General features: G+C 26.6%; 2 protein-coding genes and 1 long non-coding RNA gene across 8 annotated transcripts in view; 2 read left to right on the top strand and 1 right to left on the bottom strand.

The window, feature by feature from the left end:
- The window catches only part of LOC107436699 (RING finger protein unk), a 33,135-nt gene extending 26,041 nt beyond the window's left edge, over positions 1-7,094 (bottom strand). For 2 of the 6 annotated variants that reach the window (XM_043043332.2, XM_071186634.1), the window contains exons 1-2: positions 6,962-7,094; positions 1,695-1,904 (exon numbers count right to left, since the gene is read on the bottom strand). In XM_043043332.2, the coding sequence (XP_042899266.1) occupies positions 1,695-1,810 (116 nt within the window). In that variant the 5' untranslated portion in view covers positions 1,811-1,904; positions 6,962-7,094. The other 4 variants (XM_043043331.2, XM_071186633.1, XM_043043334.2 and 1 more) reach the window with 3 other exon arrangements.
- On the top strand, positions 2,185-5,583 carry LOC139426751 (uncharacterized). Its single transcript, XR_011637959.1, has 2 exons — positions 2,185-2,300; positions 5,257-5,583. It is a non-coding gene; the product is annotated as an uncharacterized lncRNA (long non-coding RNA).
- A 336-nt stretch (positions 7,095-7,430) lies between the features above and the next one.
- On the top strand, positions 7,431-22,073 carry LOC107436759 (isocitrate dehydrogenase [NAD] subunit alpha, mitochondrial). Its single transcript, XM_016048560.4, has 10 exons — positions 7,431-7,568; positions 9,712-9,864; positions 13,005-13,177; positions 13,268-13,397; positions 15,009-15,142; positions 15,737-15,839; positions 16,566-16,630; positions 16,853-16,934; positions 19,281-19,433; positions 20,610-22,073. The coding sequence occupies exons 1-10, from the start codon at positions 7,542-7,544 to the stop codon at positions 20,688-20,690; spliced, it is 1,101 nt and encodes a 366-aa protein (XP_015904046.2). The 5' UTR covers positions 7,431-7,541; the 3' UTR covers positions 20,691-22,073.
- Positions 22,074-22,908: the final 835 nt, after the last annotated feature.

Below are 22,908 nucleotides of genomic sequence, written 5' to 3'. Positions count from 1 at the left end.
TATTAAAACATTCTACAATTCTAAAGCATTATCAGACTAGAATGTAGGCATACTAAAACTACTATAACGCACTAAAAATACTACATACTAAAATAACACAGAATTAGAAAATTTACCTTAGTAATGACACTAAATATTGATAATAAATAAATTAACCTTGAATAGGGAATAACTCATCAAAAAAATAATTATTAATCTTTTTTTTTTTTTAAATCATTATTAGTTTGCTTATTAAAGAATATGTTATAATCATGATTTACAGGCAACGTTCATGCTTATATAAGTATTAACAAAGAATCCAATAGAAACATTTCATAAGAGATAAAACAATTATTGGCAACCACTTTAGTTTTATTTAATTTAAAAAAATTTGCCTGAATTGTGACATAAAAAAATTTATATTAATATTTAGATTGATAACAATCAACAACTAATAGTTAGTACCTGTAACAGATATTACAGAACAAAAACTTTTGATAGGAAAAACCAGATAATAGTTTCAATAATTTTGGATATATTTTTTATACAAAATATACTATATGAATCATAATTATAGTAATAATCATCATGTAACTATTGTGCATGATTTAACTTCGAATAAAATGTCCCTAATAATTAAAATGAAATTTGTCCAAAATTTTGACACTTGACAACATAAACCAGTCTTTAACTCAAAAAACTTGACCCTGCCTCTATTGTCCAAATATTTTCTACACAGAAATATTTTTTAATGAATTAACAGTTCTAATGAAAATATATATAAATAAAAATGTAAAAAAAAAAGAAGAAAAAAAGAATGTCATTTGTTTTTATTTCTTCAGTCTAACATTTTTCTCATCCTTAAAAATATATTTCCTATACAATGAGTTACAAATTGCTTTATTATTAATTCATATTTTCGTGCTTTAAAATTTTTAAAAATATATATAGTTCAAGATATACGACCTTACCCTTTTACAAAAATATTTTACACAACCCCATTGTTTCTCATGAAATGTTAAATAAAAATAGGATCCCGGCAGGAAACTTAAATTTTATAAAATATATATACATATATAAATAAAAATAATAGTTTTCAATTTTTTATTAAATTCAATTTATTTATTTTTTTCGAACTAGTTGTTACAGAGAAAATTCATATTAGAATAATGACAACTACCAACAAAATTATAACATTGTATCTACTATTTTAAATGTACAATTATATGCAATAAAAATTTAGAATTAAACTTTAAAATGACTGAAAATTATAATAATTTAATTAAATGTACTGCCATTTATAAAACAAAATTAAAAAATTTAAATGTAAATAAATAAACCCAGCTGTTCAAAAGTAAACAACCTACTGTCAAATGTACATTTTGTAAAACCCCTCCTTGGAGACATCGATAACGTCACACTTGCGCGCGCGCAACGCAATATGGCGGGACAGACTAATATGGCGTATTTTGTTTACAAGCAAAAGAACCGTCCACATGTCGGAAAATATTCAACCTAAATAATGCTATAACTCACATAAAAACATCATAAATATGAACAAAAAGTTAAAAAACAGTACAAACTATCGTTTTGCACACTTTTTAAAACATGTAAGGCAACATACAAATGTAAATAGAGGTTTAAAAGTAAGCGAAGCCAAGATCAAAACATGGCTGCAAGCGAGAGTAGGCAGTTGTCAAGTGCTGTCAACTTACTCATCTCCGTCGGGGCAAATACCCGTTGTCTCATCATACTTCGAACAATAAACATCTGGACTGTAGTTAAATGTACCATCTCGCCTTCGAACAGGTCTTCGACGACGCTGGTTCATAAAATGCCAGTAAAAACATGTAAAAGGCTTGTGTTGTGTGCATTTGTGCTGTAGAAACAAGGGACACTGATCCACACGAAATTCTTTGAGATACCTACGGTTAAATAAGGAGGGAAACGATCAGAAAAAATACTAGACATTACCTTCTCGTATTATCCATTTAAATATGCAGATTTAAAGAAACTTACGTATAATGAATAGGTTTCTCAGTCTGCGTTGTTGACGAAACGGACTTCCCTTCAGAACTAGACGGCATTTTGGATTTGATTTGATCGGCGCGCACCCGTTTGCGCAGGTGACGCTGCACAAAGCTTTAATTTGATTGGGTGTTTTAACACACGTGACATCTGCTGTCATTTTCATCAAAACAACAGCTACATGCACGTTGCTGTGCAGAGCATCATCACTTCTCTCTATTTTTATTTTGTTGACATTAGTTTGGGGGAGGGGTGAAGAAGGCGATATCAAAATGATTATTGATTCACGAAAGGTTTCATTTTATTACTATTGCTGTTTTCAATTAATACGAAAATAAAATATCTTGTAATCTTCAATTAAAAGAGAAAAATAATTATTTTTAAAGACCTTAGTATTCAATTTTACGTGGGCGTTTAATAAACAAACAATAAAACAGTAAATATAACAGCTGACTTTTTTTTAAACAAAATATTAAAGAAATTAGGGCTGCATATTAAGGAAATAGGAATAAAACTATTTAAAATAAATTAATTTTAAAAAATAAATGATTAGGCTACATTTTTTGAAAAAAGAAATTTTTTCATCACAATAAGAATTCTTTCTTCCTATTTTATACGTTAATTTCGTAGAAAAATACAAATTTAAAAAGAAAGTTAAATAGAACTTAATCGCTTATTTTTCGTGTAAATTGCATAATTAAAAAGAGAGGAAAAAACATTTTATTTAAATATACAATTGATAATGGACTAAAGGTCATAAGTTTTTTATGCAAAAATTAGAGTTTTTTTATTTTTTAACAACTTAAATTACAACTATGAATGATTATATATACAGTGAAACTTCAGTTAAACGGACACTCTTGGTAGCACTAAAATTGTCTGCTTACGGGAAGGGAACACTAATAATGAAGTTTAATGTCGTGAATTGTTTTTAGAATAATTGCATTTATATAAAAAATTTAAATAATCTACAATAATTATTTACAATTATATGTATTTAAACTTTAAAAAATACTTTTTTCCAATACAAAAGAAAAATATGTGAAAACATTTGATATATATGTATACATAATTCTAGATGTAGCTACAGAGAAATGAATATGTTTTTCTTATTTACACAGACATTAAAGTTAGTCATATGATACTGAATAGGTTGTTTTTGTCCCATGTCACTTCCCATCACTTGATAGGAAACCTGGTAATACCTTCTTGAAAATTAACCTCCCACTATGCACAGAAAAAAAAAAGCAACAATACATACCTGTAAGGCAGGAGCCTCTATAGAGTTGTCATAGACAATTAATCAAATGTCTAAATAAATGTTTCATTTATATGAACATCATAATGACTAGATTTCTGTTTTCTTTTTATACACAGCTGTGTCATATTTAGTCTCCAAAATGATTATAAGAATGAGGGTGATAATAAGGGAAAGCGAAATTGAGAACATTTAAGGCATCATATCAGCTTTTAGGACGCTCATAACTAGTATTATGCAGATGAAAAAATAAAAAGATGTCACTGCCTGAAATATTTCACACAAGCAGCAGCATTCCATTTTTTGACAAGATAAAGGGAATGATTTTTTAGTAGTGATATAGCATAATATTTTAAATTGTGGATAAGGTAAAAAAAAAAATTACATGCTTTTAAAATGGTAGAAAGTTGCATATTTCATCCCTTAGAATTTAAAGCAGAAACAGTTTTTTTTTTTTATTGTTAAATATAGAAAAATTATTGTCCGGTTTGTACAGATAGAAAACAATGTTTCAGAAAATAAATGACTATCCAGTAACAGGAGAGTCCGTTTTACGGAGAAAGTACATAGTGGTTTATTCATAGATAAATTGAAAAATAATGTTTTCGTGGCAAAGCAAAGAAAACTTGACCATCTTACAATGCTTAAAAGTATAATAAAATTTTGTGCCTACATCAAGAGAGTAGAATAGAGGGCAGATGTGGCCCTAGAATAAGTACTGCAACCACTTGATTTTCGGTTAAAAACAACATAATAATGTAAAGAATATTATAACTATTTTTTTTTAACTCATTCACTAATTCTGAAAAAACTTAAAAAACACCCAAGCGGGAGCTTTAAAGTTTCAAAATTATGCATGCGTAAATGAAAGGCAATTTAAAGTGCCAAACAATTAAAATTTTTCAAGAATAAAATTAGCTTTAACGAAAAAAAATTTAATCAAAACAAATGAAGTTCAAGAATTTATTTAAAATTAAAGATGCAGGTAATTTATAAACAGTAAAAAGTAAAGATTAACATCAGATTCTTAGTTTGAAAAAACTATATATTATGTAGGTACTAGATGCAGCTATGTATCTCTCTCTCTCTCTCTTTTTNTGGTAATAGCCTGTTTTTTTTTTTTTTTTTTTTTTTTACCAATACATATTTGAAGCAAAAATCATTTAAGAGAAGGAGATTTATGCTTTAGGCAAAATATAATTTACATTTTTTATTTCAAAATATTCTATCTTTAAAATGTTTATTATCAAAAACATTTTGAAATAGGCATAATACTTTTTTTTTTTAATTTATGAGAGAGAAATTATTTTTTATCAACTTGGTGATAAAATTTTTTGAAATGCCTTTAATACTAAACATACGAACACTTTACAATACAACAATGCAATAACCAGTCTTTTGACCAGTTACGGTATGTTTAATATTTAGAAACTAAAAAATATTTTTTATATTAAATTTCAGAAAAATTATTTAAAAACTAGCAAAAATTGATAGCCAGCATATCTTATATAAATTCTAATGATCATTGTCATAGAGGAAAAAAAGAGCTTTGGTTCTTGGAAAACCTAACAAGTATGTTTCTCAAAATTAATTCAGGAGCTATTATACAAGATATTGAGAATGGTTCACTTTGAAAATATGGATATAATTTGAATGCCCAGTATGTAAAAGAACAAAAAAATTTTATATACTGATTATATCCTGTTGTATATAATTTTTTTTCAATTGAAAGAATCTAAAATCCAGTAAGAAAAAAATTTTATACAAATTAAAATAAGAACAAAATTTTGTTTTCTTAAATGTTTATAAATATGTAATACTTGATTTCTTAGTAAGCTTTTTTTTTTTTTTTTTTTTTTTTTTTTTTTTTTTTTTTTTTTTGTATATTGCTTATCATGGCACATAAAAAAGGAGTTTCTAAGGAACATTTATACATAAATATATAGTTAAAATGTTTCGAAAGGAAATATGGTTAAAAAATATTTTTTAAGACGGCTCGGACACTTGCAAGAAGTAGAACACGCCAATCCTGCGAGGAAACCGACTTTTGGCTAACCTATTCTCACCTGGAAAAGAGGTCACTCAGCCAGCAGATGACAGGACAATTTAGAAAAAGAACTTGGCATCTGATGGAAACGACCATGGCTGTTCTAGGCTGCAGTGCCATGAAAAAATCTTGTCATGACATTAATTAAAAGAAAGAAGTTTTTTGCTGAGAACATTGGATTGGTTTATAGATTTTCTTATAAAATGGGTTCCAACCCACTTGTATATGCAAAAGTTTGTATTACTTTAATAAATAATAGTTTATAACTTTAGCAAGCTGTTTATAATAAAAATATGCATAATTATGGAATGGTAAGTATTAACTAATTGAGAAAGTATGATAATCAAAAGATGCCATATAAATGCCCAGTAGAATAGTTTTATAAAAAGACCCCCACATAATATGTAAAGTAAAAAATTGAACCAAATTTGTAGAAATTCTTAACTCTAAATTTGCACTTTTCAGAAAAACTATATTTTATAAATAAAAATAAAAGACAGATGATTTGAATAATACGTAAAAGTTGACACAGAACTTTTCATTATATATGCATAAATATTCAAAACTATACAAATTGATTTGAATAATACGTAAAAGTTGACACAGAACTTTTCATTATATATGCATAAATATTCAAAACTATACAAATTAATAATATTGATTATTAAAAATCAGAAAACAATTGCATTAAAATATTTACAGGCAGAGATCGAATCAAAGTACTCAGTTATCAAATTTTAAGACTTTTAGCTATTAAAAAAAAGAATTAATTTTGTAATTCAGTATATTGAAGACAATATTGCATATTTTTCAGGAATTGATTCCATATTTTATAAATTTATGACTTTTATGAAATTTTAAAGTGTAAATGAAATTATGCATTATGAATAAACATTTATGACTTCTGACATCCATTACAGAAAAATTAGTTGATTATTTTTAATTTCAACATTTATTTTAAGCAATTTTTATTTTTTGCGTTCAAACCTATGTAGCAGTGATAAGAAAAACACATTCTCAACAAAAAACATGCTTCATTCAGTTTACCAGAACACTTGAGTAAGGTGATTAAAGGGGAGAATTATAAAAAAAGAATGAAATTCTGTCAAAAAAATCCCATCTGTATTTTTCCTCNTTCCCCGTAAAAAACATTTTTTTTTTTTTTTTTTTTTTTTTAGATCTACTTCATTTGATGCTCAGTTTATAAATGCCATTGAACTCTTTTACAAATGAAAAAAATTTAATCAGTAAACTCTAATCATAATTCGATTTATATGAAATGTACAAAAAAAATTACAAACTCTTATTAAATTTATAATCATCACAAATACACAAAAATATTAATTTTTTATTTATTTATAAAAACAGAATAATTTCCCTTTCAAATATTAATTTCATGTAACAGGAAATAATCTTAAAAAAGAACTATTATTATTGCACATTAAATCAGGAAGGAAAAAAAAAACAACATATAAATGTATCAAAAATGATGACTGATATTAAAACGCATTATAATCGGTGTCATGTCAAGAGTTACCCTGCTTATCATGCAGAATAAAAGAATGTTCTGATGAGCATAGAGAAAAAAATGATCGGTATAATGTTAAATTCTTTTCATAAATAACTAAGTTCTTGAACAATGTTATTACCTGCACTAGTTCGTGAATTAAAATATAGTACAGAAATTTTCGAGCATTGATATAATGACTTGGACATGAACACATGGAACTATCTCTTGCTTTCCTTGCAAAGTAATAACCGGTTTTGTGGTTTTACCATGCCCATTCCCCCACCCTTGTTTAAATGGATTCAGCAACATTAATATTTTTTATTGTTCAAGAAAAGTCCCGCAAATTCAGTTTTTTAATGTGTTTAAACAAATTTATCCTCATTGTCAATCAAAATACGTAACTTTTGACACTTTTTGGTATCAATAAAAGAGAAAACTGAATCACTCGAATTCGTTCAACAATGCTTATAGGCGAAAGGCAAAACTTATCATTGTCGTCTTCAGATTACCAAACACTGAATATAGCAGACGAAAATTTATTATATCTGGAGAAAATAGTTAAAATTTAAAAAGTTTAAAAAAATTTGATTGGAAAAATTTTTTTTTCTTCTAGCTACATGCTGTGGCATCATGTATGTTAAGCTCCGCTCCGGCAAGGTCAACAAAGGGAACATCGTGTGTGAAATTTAAATTTTTATTTGCTATTTCATCGAGATATTATGGCTAATGTAATAAAAAATTGTCTGGTAAGAATATTTTAAAATCCATAGTCTACGTTCAAGATTCAGAAATATTATTTTTCTTTTATTATAATTTTTAAAAACAATCTTTCTTCCAATCGTCCTAGACCCTGGTATCTTTTAATTTATTACGCATATTTTTTATGTACATTGTAATTTTGCTAAGATTTGGACAGCTACAAAAAGTTACCCAAATTTGCTGCGTTAATTTATTTCTTTAAATATCATATAAATATTTATATGGGATTCTCAGAATGAAGTATTAACATTAAAGACTATCTAAACGTGAAAATGTTAAAAGAAATCTGGCTCCTGTGTTCTTTATGTTGTTTGTGTTAATAATTTTTTTAATCTAAAACGTTATGTAATTACTTAAGATCATAAACAATGAAATAATAGTTTTTTTTAATCATGTTAGTTTTCTACAAGATATTTAAATGAACGTAGCATTGGATTAAATATTCAAGCAGTATGCAAATACAAATTAACACTAATATTCTAGAAAAATTAAATACGTTTTGTACTACTGAGAATAATTACAGTAACCCTATTTTATTTTAACATTAAGGGACATTAAAGAGATTATAGTGCTTCAAAAATATGGCTTGTTACCAAAAAATATATCAAAATTAGTATCTTAGTTTTATCTCCTAGCTTGTATTTGCTACATTTTCATTAATTTGCTTATAAAATCTGTTGATTACACTGCAAAATTTTTTGATGATTTTTTCATCAAAAACTAACATTAACAAAGTTTTTCTTAAATAAAACAAGAAAATTTTTAATAAAATTTGTCAAGTATCATATATTTGGAATTCAATGCTGTGGTGGAGATTTAGTCAAATGATTGTCTTTAGATATAATGTAAAATTTCATTGTAAGAATTGCTAAAAAATATGTTTATTAAATATACGTAAATTTTATGGTAGAATCGTTGCTGATAGAATGCATCAAAAGTGTGATTATTCAATTGTGTGATTTGATGTTTGCAGCACATAGTAATTTTCTATTAATCCATGGAGGTTTGGTAAAGAAAAAAAACTGTTGATCTAAAATAATAATAGCAATTGACAAAACTACATGACAACCAATGTATTTTGCTGTTCAATTAAATGCCATAAAATTATCATAATTTCAAAAAACCCTACTAGAAATCTGCCATAAAAGCAATTGGAAAAACTCCGTTGATCTAAAGTGGAATCTTCATCAATCTAAAGTGTGATTCAAAATTTGGGGTACTACATAATAATGTTGTATAAAAACATCAAGAGTTGATATATACATGTTGATGGAATATACATGTTGTAGAGATTTAACAGAGTATGAGAGTAGTCTTTATTAACTTAAATTAGCCTGTTAATGTCAGAGATGCCAACTTGCTCCACTTTCTAAAAAAAAATATTTTCTAGTGGTAGCGTAATGTAAGTTTTTTTTAGTTTAATATTTTTGCTTTTAAGTAATTTTTCCACCGCTTCATCTCAAAATTCAAATTATCATATGAAATGCAACTTTGTTGAAGTTATCTCGTGGTGACACTTAAAGATTAGACGTTATAATTTTTATTCTACAAGTTTAACTGTTTTATTCACTCACAATTTCTTTAAATTTTTGCAGAAAGCAGAGCAGTTGGCGTCCCTGTAATATTAATGGAGAATTTATAAGAAATCTATCTTAATTATTTGTTAGTAAGTGCTTTAAACCTCTAATAGTTATTAACGATTGTGAATTTCAATAAAATATATTAATTCTAATTATACATCCTGTAGTCAAGGTGTAGAAATACCAAAATCATGGATCATAGCGAGTGATATTTTAGTAAAATTCAAAAGTGAAGAAAAAAGGCATTTTGTAGCTTTCTATCTATTGTTATGTCCTTTGCAAGACTATAAAAAAATTGCATTAACAATTGATAAAATCTTTTAAAGTGAATTAATCTGTAAATCATGAAATTAGTTTACATTGGACCTCATATTTTAAAGTTTACTATACATCTCATTATTGTTTTCTATTTATGTGGTGTTTAGATAAATATATTAGCATGAAACAGTTTTTAAGAAAAAGGGAAAAAAATAGACATAGCTGTTTTACTTTGAGAGTTTTTATGAATATCTGTAAGCTAATAAATCTTGTTTTCCTTTCATTTTCACAGTTTAAAAAACAGCTTTGTGGTCAACTGAAGAGTTTATGTACCTTACAATCTGTAAGGAATCAGTCTAATGTTCGAACTGTCACTCTTATTCCCGGAGATGGAATCGGACCTGAAATATCTGTAGCTGTTCAAAAAATATTTGAGGCTGCTCAAGTAAAGTTTTAATTTCTTATTCTATTTTTTTAACATCTAGATAGTTTTTAAAATTGTAGCAAAATAATTAAATTATGAAAATTCGTTTAAAGCTGTAGTTCTTTATTTATTCATATGAGGGTTGGCAAGTGTTTACTTTGCTCATGGTATTTCCTAATTTCTACCTTGATTTTTGCTATTATCTCAAAAATGTTAAAAACTCAGATCTTTAGTGGCATTGTATTTTTATATTATTCCAATTAATTAAAATTTATATGAAAAGTGTATCTTAATTCTTAAAACAATGTATTAAAAAAAGTTATGAAAGATATTTGCTAAAAAATAACTTAAAATTTTTATAAAAATATAATAATGTATTTTTATGGCTATTTAAAAATAAATGAGCAGAACTAGTCGCTTACCATTGCATGTTTTGATACAAGGACCCTGATTACTGAAAACGGCATTTTGAATATAATTGTGGTTCCTCATTAATGTGAGTTTTCAATTAAACAAAATAGCTATGGCCCTTCAATTAGTTTTCTTTATTTATAATTTTTGAATAAAGGTCTCAGGATTATATACTTGGTTTTCCAGTGTAGATTGTAAAAAATATAGATGCTGAATGGATATCAATATCAAAATAAAATCTTTATGGTAAACAAACTTTTTTAAACTTATTTTTAATATTTTACAAAGTGCAAAATTTTTTATTTTCATTGAAAATCAAGATTTAAAAATATGTATGTATAATAGTATAATAACTTTTAATAATTTATATTTTATAGTATATTGAAGCAATTATGAATATAATGTTAACATTAATTGTCATTTCTAAACGAAATTTTGTTAAGTTATTGTTCACTGCACTACAATATGATGAAAAATGTTTTTCTCTGGTAAAAAAAAAGTTTTTACGTCTGTCGTTTGAAAAAACCAACCCTGATTCATATGTAAATATTCATTACTTAACACTTTAATTGTTTACCTTCTTTGCAAGAGATGTGACCTTGGGTGCCCATATGATTTTTCTTTTCAGTTCTTTCATTTTGTCATTTTTGTCAGGACCAGATTATAGTGCTTAGAGTGTGTAATTTTTGTGCTAGATATAATGTTGTTAATTAAATCCTTATAGTGTTTATAACATCTTAACTTTAAAATGATCTTCATTCTGTGAAATTCCTCAATTTTTATTTTTTTATTTATTTAGAATCATTTTTAAAAAGCTCGTTTTTGTATTGTTAAAAACATATTAAAAAATTATGGTCAAAAAAACAACCATAATTTTAACAAGCTTGTAAAAGTTGTTCAATTAAGACTTTTTCCCTCATTTGCACTAATTAGCTGATTGTGCTTACTTGTGGCATCAGACTTAAACAACATTTGACAACATACTTAACCTCTATCAAGAGCTCTTCAACAAGAAAAATGTGAAATAAAATAAATGTTTAAGTAAGCCAGCAGTCCAACAGAGATGCAGAATATGCCGAATCACGCAATTAAGGTTCAGAATAAATTCAAACAGCTCTAGGGAAATGTTTTGTCAAATTAAAGAATTGCTTCAGAATTTTTTATTGCATGAAAAAAGAATGATGATTAGAAAAATGAATGCTTTACAAAATGTTTCCTTGTAAAAAAATTATATTTGTCAATTAGTTTGTTTATGAATTTGAATTCCTTAAGCATAAGAACTTAAATTTAGTTTTATTAATTTTACACATATGCTAGTTTACTCAAGAGTTGTGTAAATTAAAGTTGTTGCAACTTAAAAGAAAATTTTTTAAAAAAAATGCAGTAATTTTGAAGAAAATTTCAAGCAAAAAGAAATAGTGTTCGGGAAATATTAGAGTTTGAAAAATTTTTGCACCCCTGTGGCCCAAGGGTATTAGAGCAATAAAACATGATGGGTTCTTGGTCATCCCACCCTATAATATTTCGGAACTATGAATAAAAAGTTCCATTGTGTTCAAACGAATTATAAGAAAAATTTTAATTTTACTCAAGACTGGTATAAAATATACTGCAGAAAAAAGTTTTGCAAGACTTAATATAGATTTTTTATAGATAAGTATAAAAAATTCATCTATTCTGTATATATATATATATACACACAGGGTTCTGTCCGGACATTTTGTATTTTGTAAAAGGTCCGGTTTTTGTGAAATTGTGAAAAAATTGCTCCCATTCTTTCAACCAGGGTCCTGCTTTTAAGAACTTGTGCAAATAGGGTCCGGTTATTGCAAAAAAATTTCAAGGAGTTTTTAAATTGTAAATAGATACAAGATTATGCTCAGCACTGTAAAATTATAATTTAAAAAAATAAACAGTAATTGCTGCTTCTAAATTAGAGATGCAACATACAGATATTTGGTATTTAGCAGGTATTAATATACTGCTGAACGCAGAATATTAATTTCGGATGAATAATGGAAGAATCGGCAGCCGAAGGCAAAATTTTATTTGTTTACATCCATCTTTCTTGTTTTCTGCCCTAGGAAGGGTTTATTCAATTAACTAAACAATAATGAAGATAAACAAATTTGTGAAGGGTCCGTTTAAAAGATAAATTATTTTGTGAAGGGTCCGTCAAAGGACCCAAATTTCTTCAAAACAGACCCCTGATACATATCTATATATGTAACATTAAAACAATTATATATTAAATATAATCCATAAATAGAGCATTTATCTAACGCTCAATCGTTTAATGCCTTTCCCACAATGGAAGTAATAATATTGATCTAATTATCTCAGAAAATGTGATGTGTCTTAAGTAGCTTGAGAAATTGATCAGTCCCACGTTACTAAGCGTTACCTATTCAATTTAAATGTGTTGTCCAGAAAGATATAAAATCCCTCTTTCCAAAGTCAAATGTGCTCTTCTCTATCTATCCACTAACATGTAAGGTTCTCATTTGTGAGCCTCTGGCCCTAACTTTAATAAAATTAAATGATTCCTACATTTTCCTGTATCTTTTTAAAGAAGCACCGGCCACACTACGAATCTACAATGATTATGCTTTCAAAGCGTAACATACATATATCTATATCTATCTATATATATATATTTAATTTAAAAAAACTTATTACCAGTTAGTCAAAAATTTTGATGCATTAAAATGTGATACGAAAAATTTTTACAATTTGTTTTTTTCTTTAAGGTGCCAATCAGTTGGGAAGTTGAAGATGTAACTCCAGTTAAAGGTCCTGATGGAAAAATGGGAATACCTCAGAGGGCTATAGATTCCATTAATAAGAATACCATAGGCTTGAAAGGACCATTAGCTACACCCATAGGAAAAGGCCACCGATCTCTAAATTTAGCTATAAGACAGTAAGAGAATATGCTCAAAATTTTTTGATGTTATGATTTTCTTTAATTTTAATATTAAGTTCATTTATGTAACAAATTTGTTCTTGAAAGGGCTTTTCATCTTTATGCTAATGTTCGACCCTGTCGTTCTATTGATGGTGTAGAAACTCTTTACAAAGATGTTGATGTTGTTACTATTAGAGAAAACACGGAAGGTGAATACAGTGGAATTGAACATGAGGTAATAAAATCTTTTCTTTATTTATTTTCGTATTTATTATTATATATGGCGCATTTTTCATTATTAAGAGTTCTCTTTTCCCAAAAATGACTAAAGTATCTTAAAAAAGATTTATTACTTCATTTAAACTTCAAGCGATTCCAAGCACACAGAAAAAAGTTCATTTCTCTTACTTCCTTATACGACATCTACAACCCGCAGTGAGCTTTGACCTGCTGAACAATGTCGTTCCAAACTTAAGTGTTTTTAGTTTCTAGTGTCTCATCTTCAAGGTGGTTAGATCTTTGGTGGTATCATTCTACCATCTTTTTTTTGTTCTTCTTCTGGGTCTTGAGTTCAAAGGTTTCCCTTTTATAAGTATTCTCAAATTTTTATAAGTATTCTTAAATTTTTATTATTTTTTAATCTTTCAATATGCTTGAACCATATCAAATTTCGGGATTTAATAATCGAATTTTGTTTTTTTGTCTAACTAAATTGTCAAGTTCACCATTGTTTCTTATTCTCCACTGTGTATTATTTATTTTAATTGGTCCGAAAATTCTTCTCAAAATTTTCATTTAGAAGGTTAGTAGGATTCGTCCGTAGTTTTTGGAGTCCAAGTTTCATTGCCATACCTAACTATAGGTCTTATATAGATAGTTCTTTTATCGATAGTTTATTGTTCTATCTGCATTATTAATGAAGTTATGAGTAGTTTTATGCAAAGGAGACTGATTTTTCCCTCAACATGATTTTAAAGTTCTTTTTCATATGGATGTTTTAATGGTGTTTGCATGTTACTTGAATTCTTAAGGATTCTTTTCTGTTTAAGATAGAGCATTGAAGTGCATTTTTACAATCAGCTTAGTATAGTATATTTAATCAAAGTTTACCTTAAATAAGCATAAGAAAAATTATTCTGATTTTTTACATCAAATTATATTTCTATCGACATTTTTTAAAACATTTGTTAGATTTTACGCATAACTAAGCATAGAAAATTTTATAACTCATTTCTCAGCTAAATATTGCACGTATTACCAACAATAATCATTGCAAACTTTATGAACAAAAAGTATTTTGAAAAATATGGAAAGGTAAAAGTGTTTTAGAGTTTTAAAAATTGTTAATTTTTTTACATCCTATTATATCTGTGTTTTGTTTTACTATGATTTAACACTTTGAATGGTGCCGCTTATTTGACTACTTGCGAAGAATATTTGTATGCATTTTAAAAGATATTATTTCATAAAGTAACAAAACTATTAAATTGTTTTAAAAGTAATGTAAAAATGATTTATTAAGAAAATTATTGTGAGCCTCGTAAAAGCTTTCTTGTTCACTGCTATTTGACTCACTAAGAAATAAGTTTTCCATTTTTCTTTTTGAAATCTCAACGAGTTAGGGTCAAGATTTTAAGTTATACTCCACTTTATTCAACCAAGATTCAAACTGATTGTGTAAAGCTTGTGTGCAAAAATATTACTATCTTAAAATATGCTGTCGAATTCTTATTACAATGCTAGTTCAGTATTTCTTCTAACTGGGTCAAATGTCAGAATTTTATAATCGTGACTATTTTCCCCAGGAATAGTTTTTAAGAAACTAAAGATATTTTTATTTTTCTAGATTGTACCTGGTGTTGTTCAAAGTATTAAACTAATTACAGAAAATGCATCTCATCGAGTTGCAGAATATGCCTTTGAATATGCAAAGCAGAACAACCGAAAGACAATTACTGCTGTGCACAAGGCAAATATTATGTATGATATTTAAGTAGTATTTTCTTATTTTTTTAGTGTTTGCTGAAATGTTTCTTACAAATTTAAAATTTTACAGTTTTTGAGAAGAAGAAGAAATCTACTCTTATTTTTATTAAAGAATGATAGAAATTATTGTATAAGATTTATTATTTTTTTTTAATATAAAACTTTGAGCTGTATTCAATGCTTCTAAGCAATGATTTTTCATAACTATTCCCTTACATTATTAGTTATTACCCTAATTATGATTTTTACTCATGCAGCTATTTGCAGCATTTAATAATTTATTAATGCTTTGCTAAGTAGTACTCTTTGCCTTATTCAAGGATACTTTTCTTATCATATTTTGTCATCAAAATTTGTATTTATGTAATTTGGTTTTATCCATTACTTAAGTTGTCTTGTTAAAATTCACACATTTATCAGATAACATTTAACACGTTATAATTGTTAATTAAAATGAGTTTTTTATAAATTAAATTTATGAGAGTTTTAAAAAAAAAGTTTTTTTTTTTTATTGTATTTAAACATAGTAAAATTTTAAAAGTAGGTTTTGTCAATATATCTAAACTTATTTAATTTTGTATTCTTTAGGAGAATGTCTGATGGCTTATTTCTTCAGTGTTGCCGACAAGTTGCTGAGCAACATCCAGATATTAAATATGAAGAAGTGTACCTCGATACAGTTTGCCTTAATGTAAGTTTTTTTATACTGCATTCCTTCCTACGGTATTGCTTTTTTTACTCTTTATTTTAAAATAAAAGATATCTTTTTTGTATTATTCATCAAACTAGTTTGTGAACTACTATTTTGTTTCTTTTCTCGGAATTAAAGGAACAAATTAAGCTCAGAAAAATTTTACAGTTGTGGTTAGTAACAACTGTGTTCATATAATAAAAATCTGGTGATTTCTTTTAACTAAAATTATTGTGATTTCTAATGTTTTTTTAAGTATTAAATTTTTTAAAGTTATTTTAATGTGATTGGTTTTTTAATATAAAATAAATTAATTTCAATTAATAGTATAAATGAATTAATAAAGATATGCCTTTATATGTTGGGGGGGGGGAATTTAAATCAACTTACTCCAAAGACTTACCTTATGTTTTTCTTTATGTATATTATGTTTAGAGTATTTTAGTGTAAGGTACAGTTAATCCACACAAAAAATTTATTTTCCCCCACTTAACCTTGAGAACTTATTACAATAAGTTCTGCCCTTAGATGTAAACATCTAATGTTTGAAGTCATTTAAATTACATTTATTTACTTGACAAAAAACTGGAAATATGAAATTAAGCATTTTTTTTTACTCACATTACTGGAGTGGAATGATTCTCTACTGAGTATTGCTGATTAAAGTTGAATTATCTAGAGTTATTATTGTTGCATATATACTCATTTTATTTATACATCATTTAGATGGTGCAAGATCCAGCAAAATTTGACGTCCTTGTCATGCCTAATTTGTATGGTGATATTCTAAGGTAATAAACAAATTTTCTTATTCAACCTTTGTCCGAATTTTGCCATGAAACTCCATGTTAAAGAATTAAAGTATTAATTTCTGCTGTTGCATTTTAATAAAATGATGGAAAACTGGCTATGCTTATACTAATGGTGTAGCTTTATCTTTAAAATAAATGCAAAACAATTTAGTGTAAGTTTGAGCTTAAATATTTTTCAAATATTGTTTATATCTGTTTTAGTGATTTGTGTGCTGGTCTTATTGGTGGCCTTGGTGTGACACCCAGTGGAAATATTGGCAAGGGTGGTGCAGTTTTTGAATCAGTAAGTTTTTAAATTGTATTTTATTGTTTTTCTTATTAATTATATTTTGTTTACTAACATTAAAATTTATAAACTATAAGTTTTAATGCAATATATAAATAAATATTTCATTTACTAGCATTTATCTGAAAAAATTTATTTAACTGCTTTAAATTTTCAAATTCAGTAAAGCAAAAAAAAAATTAGTATATTCTTTTATCTTTAAAGATTGCAAATGTTGAATCTCTTATCTATGTTTAAATAAAAATTTAAGAGTGTTTGAAAAACATGATTTTTGTGGTAAAGTTGTTTTTAAAAAGCTAAGAAATTTAGTTATTGTTTTATTACCACATCCTTTAATATAAATTTAGATATATAAAAAAATTTATTCAAATTACATGGCATTCTCTTATGTATTAGGGAATAGTGGAATGCTATGTGCAATGCAATAAAATTCTAATTAAAATTTTAAGTTATGATTAAACAGTTTTTTCCTGCGGTTATATATGAAGTTATAGTTCAAATAATGATCACTGAAAACCTCAAGTTTTTTCATTGCTGAAGGAAACTAAATTAAATTTAGAGCATCTTTGCCAGACCATGTCAAATTTGCAGTACAAATTCCCATATCTGGACATCCATTTACTGACAGAGTCTCTTTTTTCTGCACTTTTTGACAATCAAAATAAACAAAACACTTTTCCTATTTCAAAGAACAAAACATTTTTCTTTTTTTATACTTGTGGCCTTTCAAAAAAAAAGTATACCGAGATGAAAATTATCAACTTTTCTGCTAATTTTTGTTTCTTCCTGATTTTTTCTGAATTTTTTATTTATTTACTTTTTTTAATTTTAATCTGATTTCCTCTATAATGTGAGAAAAAATTGACTATCTTTGAAACAAAATTTGGACTTAGTGATAATCCTGAACTGTAAAAAATGCGATGGACAATGAAATCGTTACAAATCGAGTGCATCAAAAAGTAATTCTTCAAATACGCAATTCCAAATTGCCCATGCATGATAGAGAAGCATTAAAATTCGCATAGGATTGCCTGTGCGTGATAGAGAAAGTAAATCTGCATGGGATTATAAGAAAATCGTCAATAATTAAGTGCGAAATGGCAAATTGAAGTTTGCCAAGCGAAATATATCAACACAGCCGCACAGATTTACTGATGAATGATTGCTAATCGAGAAATGATTACTATCTGAAATGTATGATTCAGAATTTGCAGTATGCTATAATAGTATATTTTAAATATTGAGATTCGAAAAACCATGTGGAAATCTATAACAATAGTTGACGAAATAGAGATTGGCAAACCCTGTGGGTTTATATGTTGTTGATTAAAATTTAGGTCAATTTTTTCTATTTGTTATTTTTTATTGAATATGATTTTTGATGTTTACCTTGAAGTGACCTATTATCTGGAGAAAGCCATTTTTTGGAGTTGCCAAAGTCTCAACATTTACAGATATAAGATTTTCCATTGTACATTTAATTTTTTTGTCTCTTTTTCTGTACATAATATTTATTCTGTTTCTAATGAGATTTTTTTAATTGAGCTTTTACTATATAAGAAATCAAGGAATTTTTTTCCCCACAATGACTGCGATATTTGTAATTTTGGGTTAATCATAAATATATTTCTAATTAGGACTGAACATATGCAACCTCAAAAGCAGTTGATAAAGTTGTTGCTAGTGCATAATAGTTACCTCCTTTAGCTCTATCCTATTATAAATTTACTAACATGATTTATATCTGAAGACCAGTAATTCAAATACAAGATACTATTCTTTTTTAATTTAATTTTTCTCTTTTTTATATTAATTTTGGTTTATAGTGCCTGGATAAATTCAGTGGTAACCTGTCTTATTATTTAACATTCCTTGGTGCTCCATATCTACGCTAATTTTTTCATTTGTATATATAATATGGGCGAAAAGACAATTTTTTTATAATGACAAAGAATGGTATAGGTTAGAGATATGATAAATTGTGCAAAAACTATTTTAAATTTAAAAAGAAAGAACTATGAACTTTTAATAATCATCCTAGTAGTTAGTGAATATGATGTTCATTTTTTCTGTGTGTTTTGTTATCATTAGAGAATATTGAAGTGCAAAATTTAAGGTTAAAGTTTAAAAATAAACTGTGACAGAATTGATGTAATTTTTTTCTTAGAAAATAATTAACTTTTATTAAGACGAATTGAATGAGGTATAATTCATTCCTCAAACTTTTAATTAAATATTTCTATGCAAATTTAATAGAAGAAACTAAACAAAAATAGTTAACCCTTTTTTTTCATTGGGATAATTCTTTTTATTATTATTATTAACTCTCAGTATTTTCTATAGGTTCACGGAACAGCTCCAGACATTGCTGGACAAGATAAGGCTAATCCTACTGCATTACTTTTAAGTGCAGTAATGATGCTTCGATATATGAACTTAACTAGCCACGCTGATAAAATCGAGAAAGCCTGCTTTGAAACAATTAAAGGAGGAAAGGTATGTTGTTTGGAGTTGTTACTCTGCAAAAAAATTTTTATTGACAAGTTATTTTCATATATTTTAGATTTAAAGTATATTACTTAGTTAATTGCATACGAAGACTTAAAAACTGCTAATTTATTTATGCCATTAACTTTATTCCCCTGTTTCTTTGTAACTCTGTTTTGATTCATTTATGTCAGTTAAATTTTTTTTCATTTGACTCTGTACTCAAATCAGTACATAAAGATGAAATAGTTTCATAATTTGAAAATAAATATCTTAAAAATTTATATATTTATTATATCTTGTTAATGATTGACTTAAAGACATCTTTATTATTTTAATTGAAAAAATTAAGCAATGCTATTGATGTTGTAGAAGCATTTTTTTCTTCTTTTTTTCAGAATTAATATTTTCTTTTGTAATGGATTTATTCCTTTTATTTATTTAAAGATTTTTGATAGATAATTTTTTAACATATTTTAAATTGAGATACATCGCCATATCACGATGTATTACAATATAAAATTTCTTACATCATCTAGTCCTATTTATGTGACTCCCTTTTTTAATTAAAATTTTAGGAATGAAGTTAAGTGAACGAAAAGGGAAAAATAATTCTTCCCCCCACCCCCCGCCTGTAACTTTAAAAAGGTGCATTACTTTCGAAAAATGTAAGGGGAACAGAGTTTTTGCAAACTGCCCCAAGTGCCGCAACATGCAGGCTTCTCTCCAACATATCCTGGACTGGACAAGAGGGACATACTAAATAACCCACTTTTGGAGGCCGACATCCTCCGGGTCATGAATCTCGTGGACATTGTTTAGCTCTGCTAATTTTGGGGATAAGGAAGAAGAAGAATTATTATTCTATATGTTATTTAATAAATTCATACTTGAAATTTTATTAACATTCATTAGAATATTGCAGCTACTTGGAGGCTACAATGCACACTTTGGGAATCACTATCTTACAACATTTTACCTCATCTTTATATTATTAATAAAATATAGTGTGTATTTTGTATAAAAAAAAAATTGGAATTTAATAAGGAAATATCAGGTGATATGTATTCTAGCCCCTATATTAAAGTGTTACTTTTTTTTATAGATTCATTGCTCCTTTAAACATGCTAAAATTTAGTCTGAATGCATTGTATAATTAGTTCTGATTTTTGTTTTTGTTCCTAGGTAAGGACAGCCGACTTGGGTGGACGTGCAAAGTGTTCAGAGTTCACAGAAGAAATTTGCAACAGGGTGACTGCTTTATAAGTTAACATTAGTAGCGATATTGTGAAGTTGTTTTCAAAACATTAAGAAGTTTTCGAAAAGAAATCTTAAAGTTGTTGGTCTACTGAGCTTAGTTTAGGAAATAACTGTTATTTAGTCCACTGAGGAATTCACGTAGAAATAGTTTATATGAGAATCTGAACAATCTTACTTGTTTTCTTAAACATTATCTTGCCAGAATCATTATCCACTGTTGGTTTAATCACATATTTTTGTTATATCTGTCTTTATCTTTAAAAAAATTTCTAAACATTCTAATGCAGTTTCATTGCAAATTATAGTTAATCAAAATTTGAAATGAACGTTTTCATTTCTTCAAAAATGAATATTGTGCATTTTGAGCTTAGTGATTAAAAAATAATTACATATTTTTATGGTTTATTTGAATTCAGGAATCAGTTGTGTAAGCTGATTTAAATTAAAAACATTTTAATGATCAAAATTGAAAATAGCTTTTAGGTGCATTTTTTAAAAACTTTTTTACTGACCTTATTAGTTTGAAAATAATTCATTGTTCTAAAGAGAAGTAAGTTTCTTTAGATATTTATTGTATTTGCCTTTTTTTCTAGTTTACTTGTTTATTTATTCTATTATTTTTAAATTCTTGTATGCTTTAGGTACCTAGTCATTTTGTCTGCTTGTTTTGTGGGAATTTAGGTTTTATTAAACTGACTTTAAGGTCTGATGTATGAATGTAGATAATTAGGAAACCGAAATTTTTTGAATATAATCAGATAATCTTAAGGTTGGCATGTTGTTTATTAAGTTATTTGAGAATTGTGATATCCCACTTACTAGTCGGATGTGATGACTTGATTTATTTTATTACATTATAATTTTTATAAAAACTTGTTCAAATTTTTGATTGTAATCATTGCATTATTTAATTGCTCCGACTCAATAAACCAGCTCTTTTTCTTGTATTATTTCTTTGGTATTTCGTTTATGTAAAAAATTTGCAAAGAATTTTTTTTTTACCTTCTATATCATGCATGTTTTAATACTTAAAAAGTTCATTTGTTATCTTCCCACTTATAGCAGTCGTGTTCAAAAATTTGTGTTTTATGTAAATTTTATAATTAGATTCTAATGTCAGATATGAATTTGTGAATCACTAAACAAATTAAGTTTTTTTCTAAAACCAAATATTGATTATGACATTTTTATAACTGCTTATAAATTGATTTCCTTGAGTGAAAAAAACATTGTAGTGTTTTAAAAAATGTTTTTTTTTTCACATGATCATCTTAAATTTATTTGTAAATAAATAGGTTGGTTGTCATTCATTTTCTGTGTTATTTGAAATTTACTCCTATTTATGAATGTTTCAGATACGCATAATTAAATAAACTTTTTCATTCTACAGTTTCAATTGTCTTTTCTTTCTTAGTGAAATGAATGATGTCTACCACCAACAATTCAAAACATGAGATAAATTTTTTTTACTTTCAAATATTAGATTTGTCATTTAAAAGAATTAGTATTTTCCTGAATTTTAAATTAAAATAAATCAATATTTTGATTCATATTATTGGTGCAGGTTCTTTACCTTTATAAAAATATTTTAGATATTCTGACAAAAAAAAGAGACCAATATGGAATTGAAATCATTTTTACATGAAACGATAGAAAAATTTCTTCATGCTTAAAAATTATTTTTAAAAAAAAAAAAACATTTCTTTTGTTTATTATTATTTTGAAGCAACAGATTATAGTAAGTGCTAAATTTGAGAACTTATAATATTTCATATAGAAAGTGCGAAAGATAATAATTAACAACTCATAAGTTAACTGTATGATTATAATCTAGCAAATGATATTGATCTTAAGGTATTACAAGTACCATGGTTTTTGAAAACCATGTTAAACTTCATTTAAGCATATATCGTGGTAAACAATTCATTATCTTCACATATTTGTCATTTAAACAGAATTTTTAAGAGATTACAATTATTATTAATAATTAAAATATAAATCTGAATTTTGAATCATTTAATAAAATGTGATAAATATACCATAGGGGTGCAGAATTTGTCAGATCGCATGAACGAAATTCGGGGGAATTCAGTCGAACTGGGGGAAAATTTTAATTATTAAGTTTATTTTAACAATTTTTTTTTATTCCTCATACAACCATATCAACTTACTGTCGAAAAAGAATATTTTCTGTTAAACATAATGCACAAATTTATAAATCTAT

The sequence above is a fragment of the Parasteatoda tepidariorum genome, chromosome 10 (assembly GCF_043381705.1).
Source record: "Parasteatoda tepidariorum isolate YZ-2023 chromosome 10, CAS_Ptep_4.0, whole genome shotgun sequence".
Taxonomy (NCBI): domain Eukaryota; kingdom Metazoa; phylum Arthropoda; class Arachnida; order Araneae; family Theridiidae; genus Parasteatoda; species Parasteatoda tepidariorum.
This window is presented reverse-complemented; position numbering and strand designations above follow the sequence as displayed.

Bases quoted from the DNA above. Each gene is read 5' to 3' on its own strand.
- LOC107436759 (XM_016048560.4), top strand. From the start codon at position 7,542: ATGGCTAATGTAATAAAAAATTGTCTG. The intron at 9,865-13,004 runs GTAAAGTTTTAA...TTTTTCTTTAAG, and splicing joins AAATATTTGAGGCTGCTCAA to GTGCCAATCAGTTGGGAAGT. The intron at 13,178-13,267 runs GTAAGAGAATAT...TGTTCTTGAAAG, and splicing joins CTAAATTTAGCTATAAGACA to GGCTTTTCATCTTTATGCTA.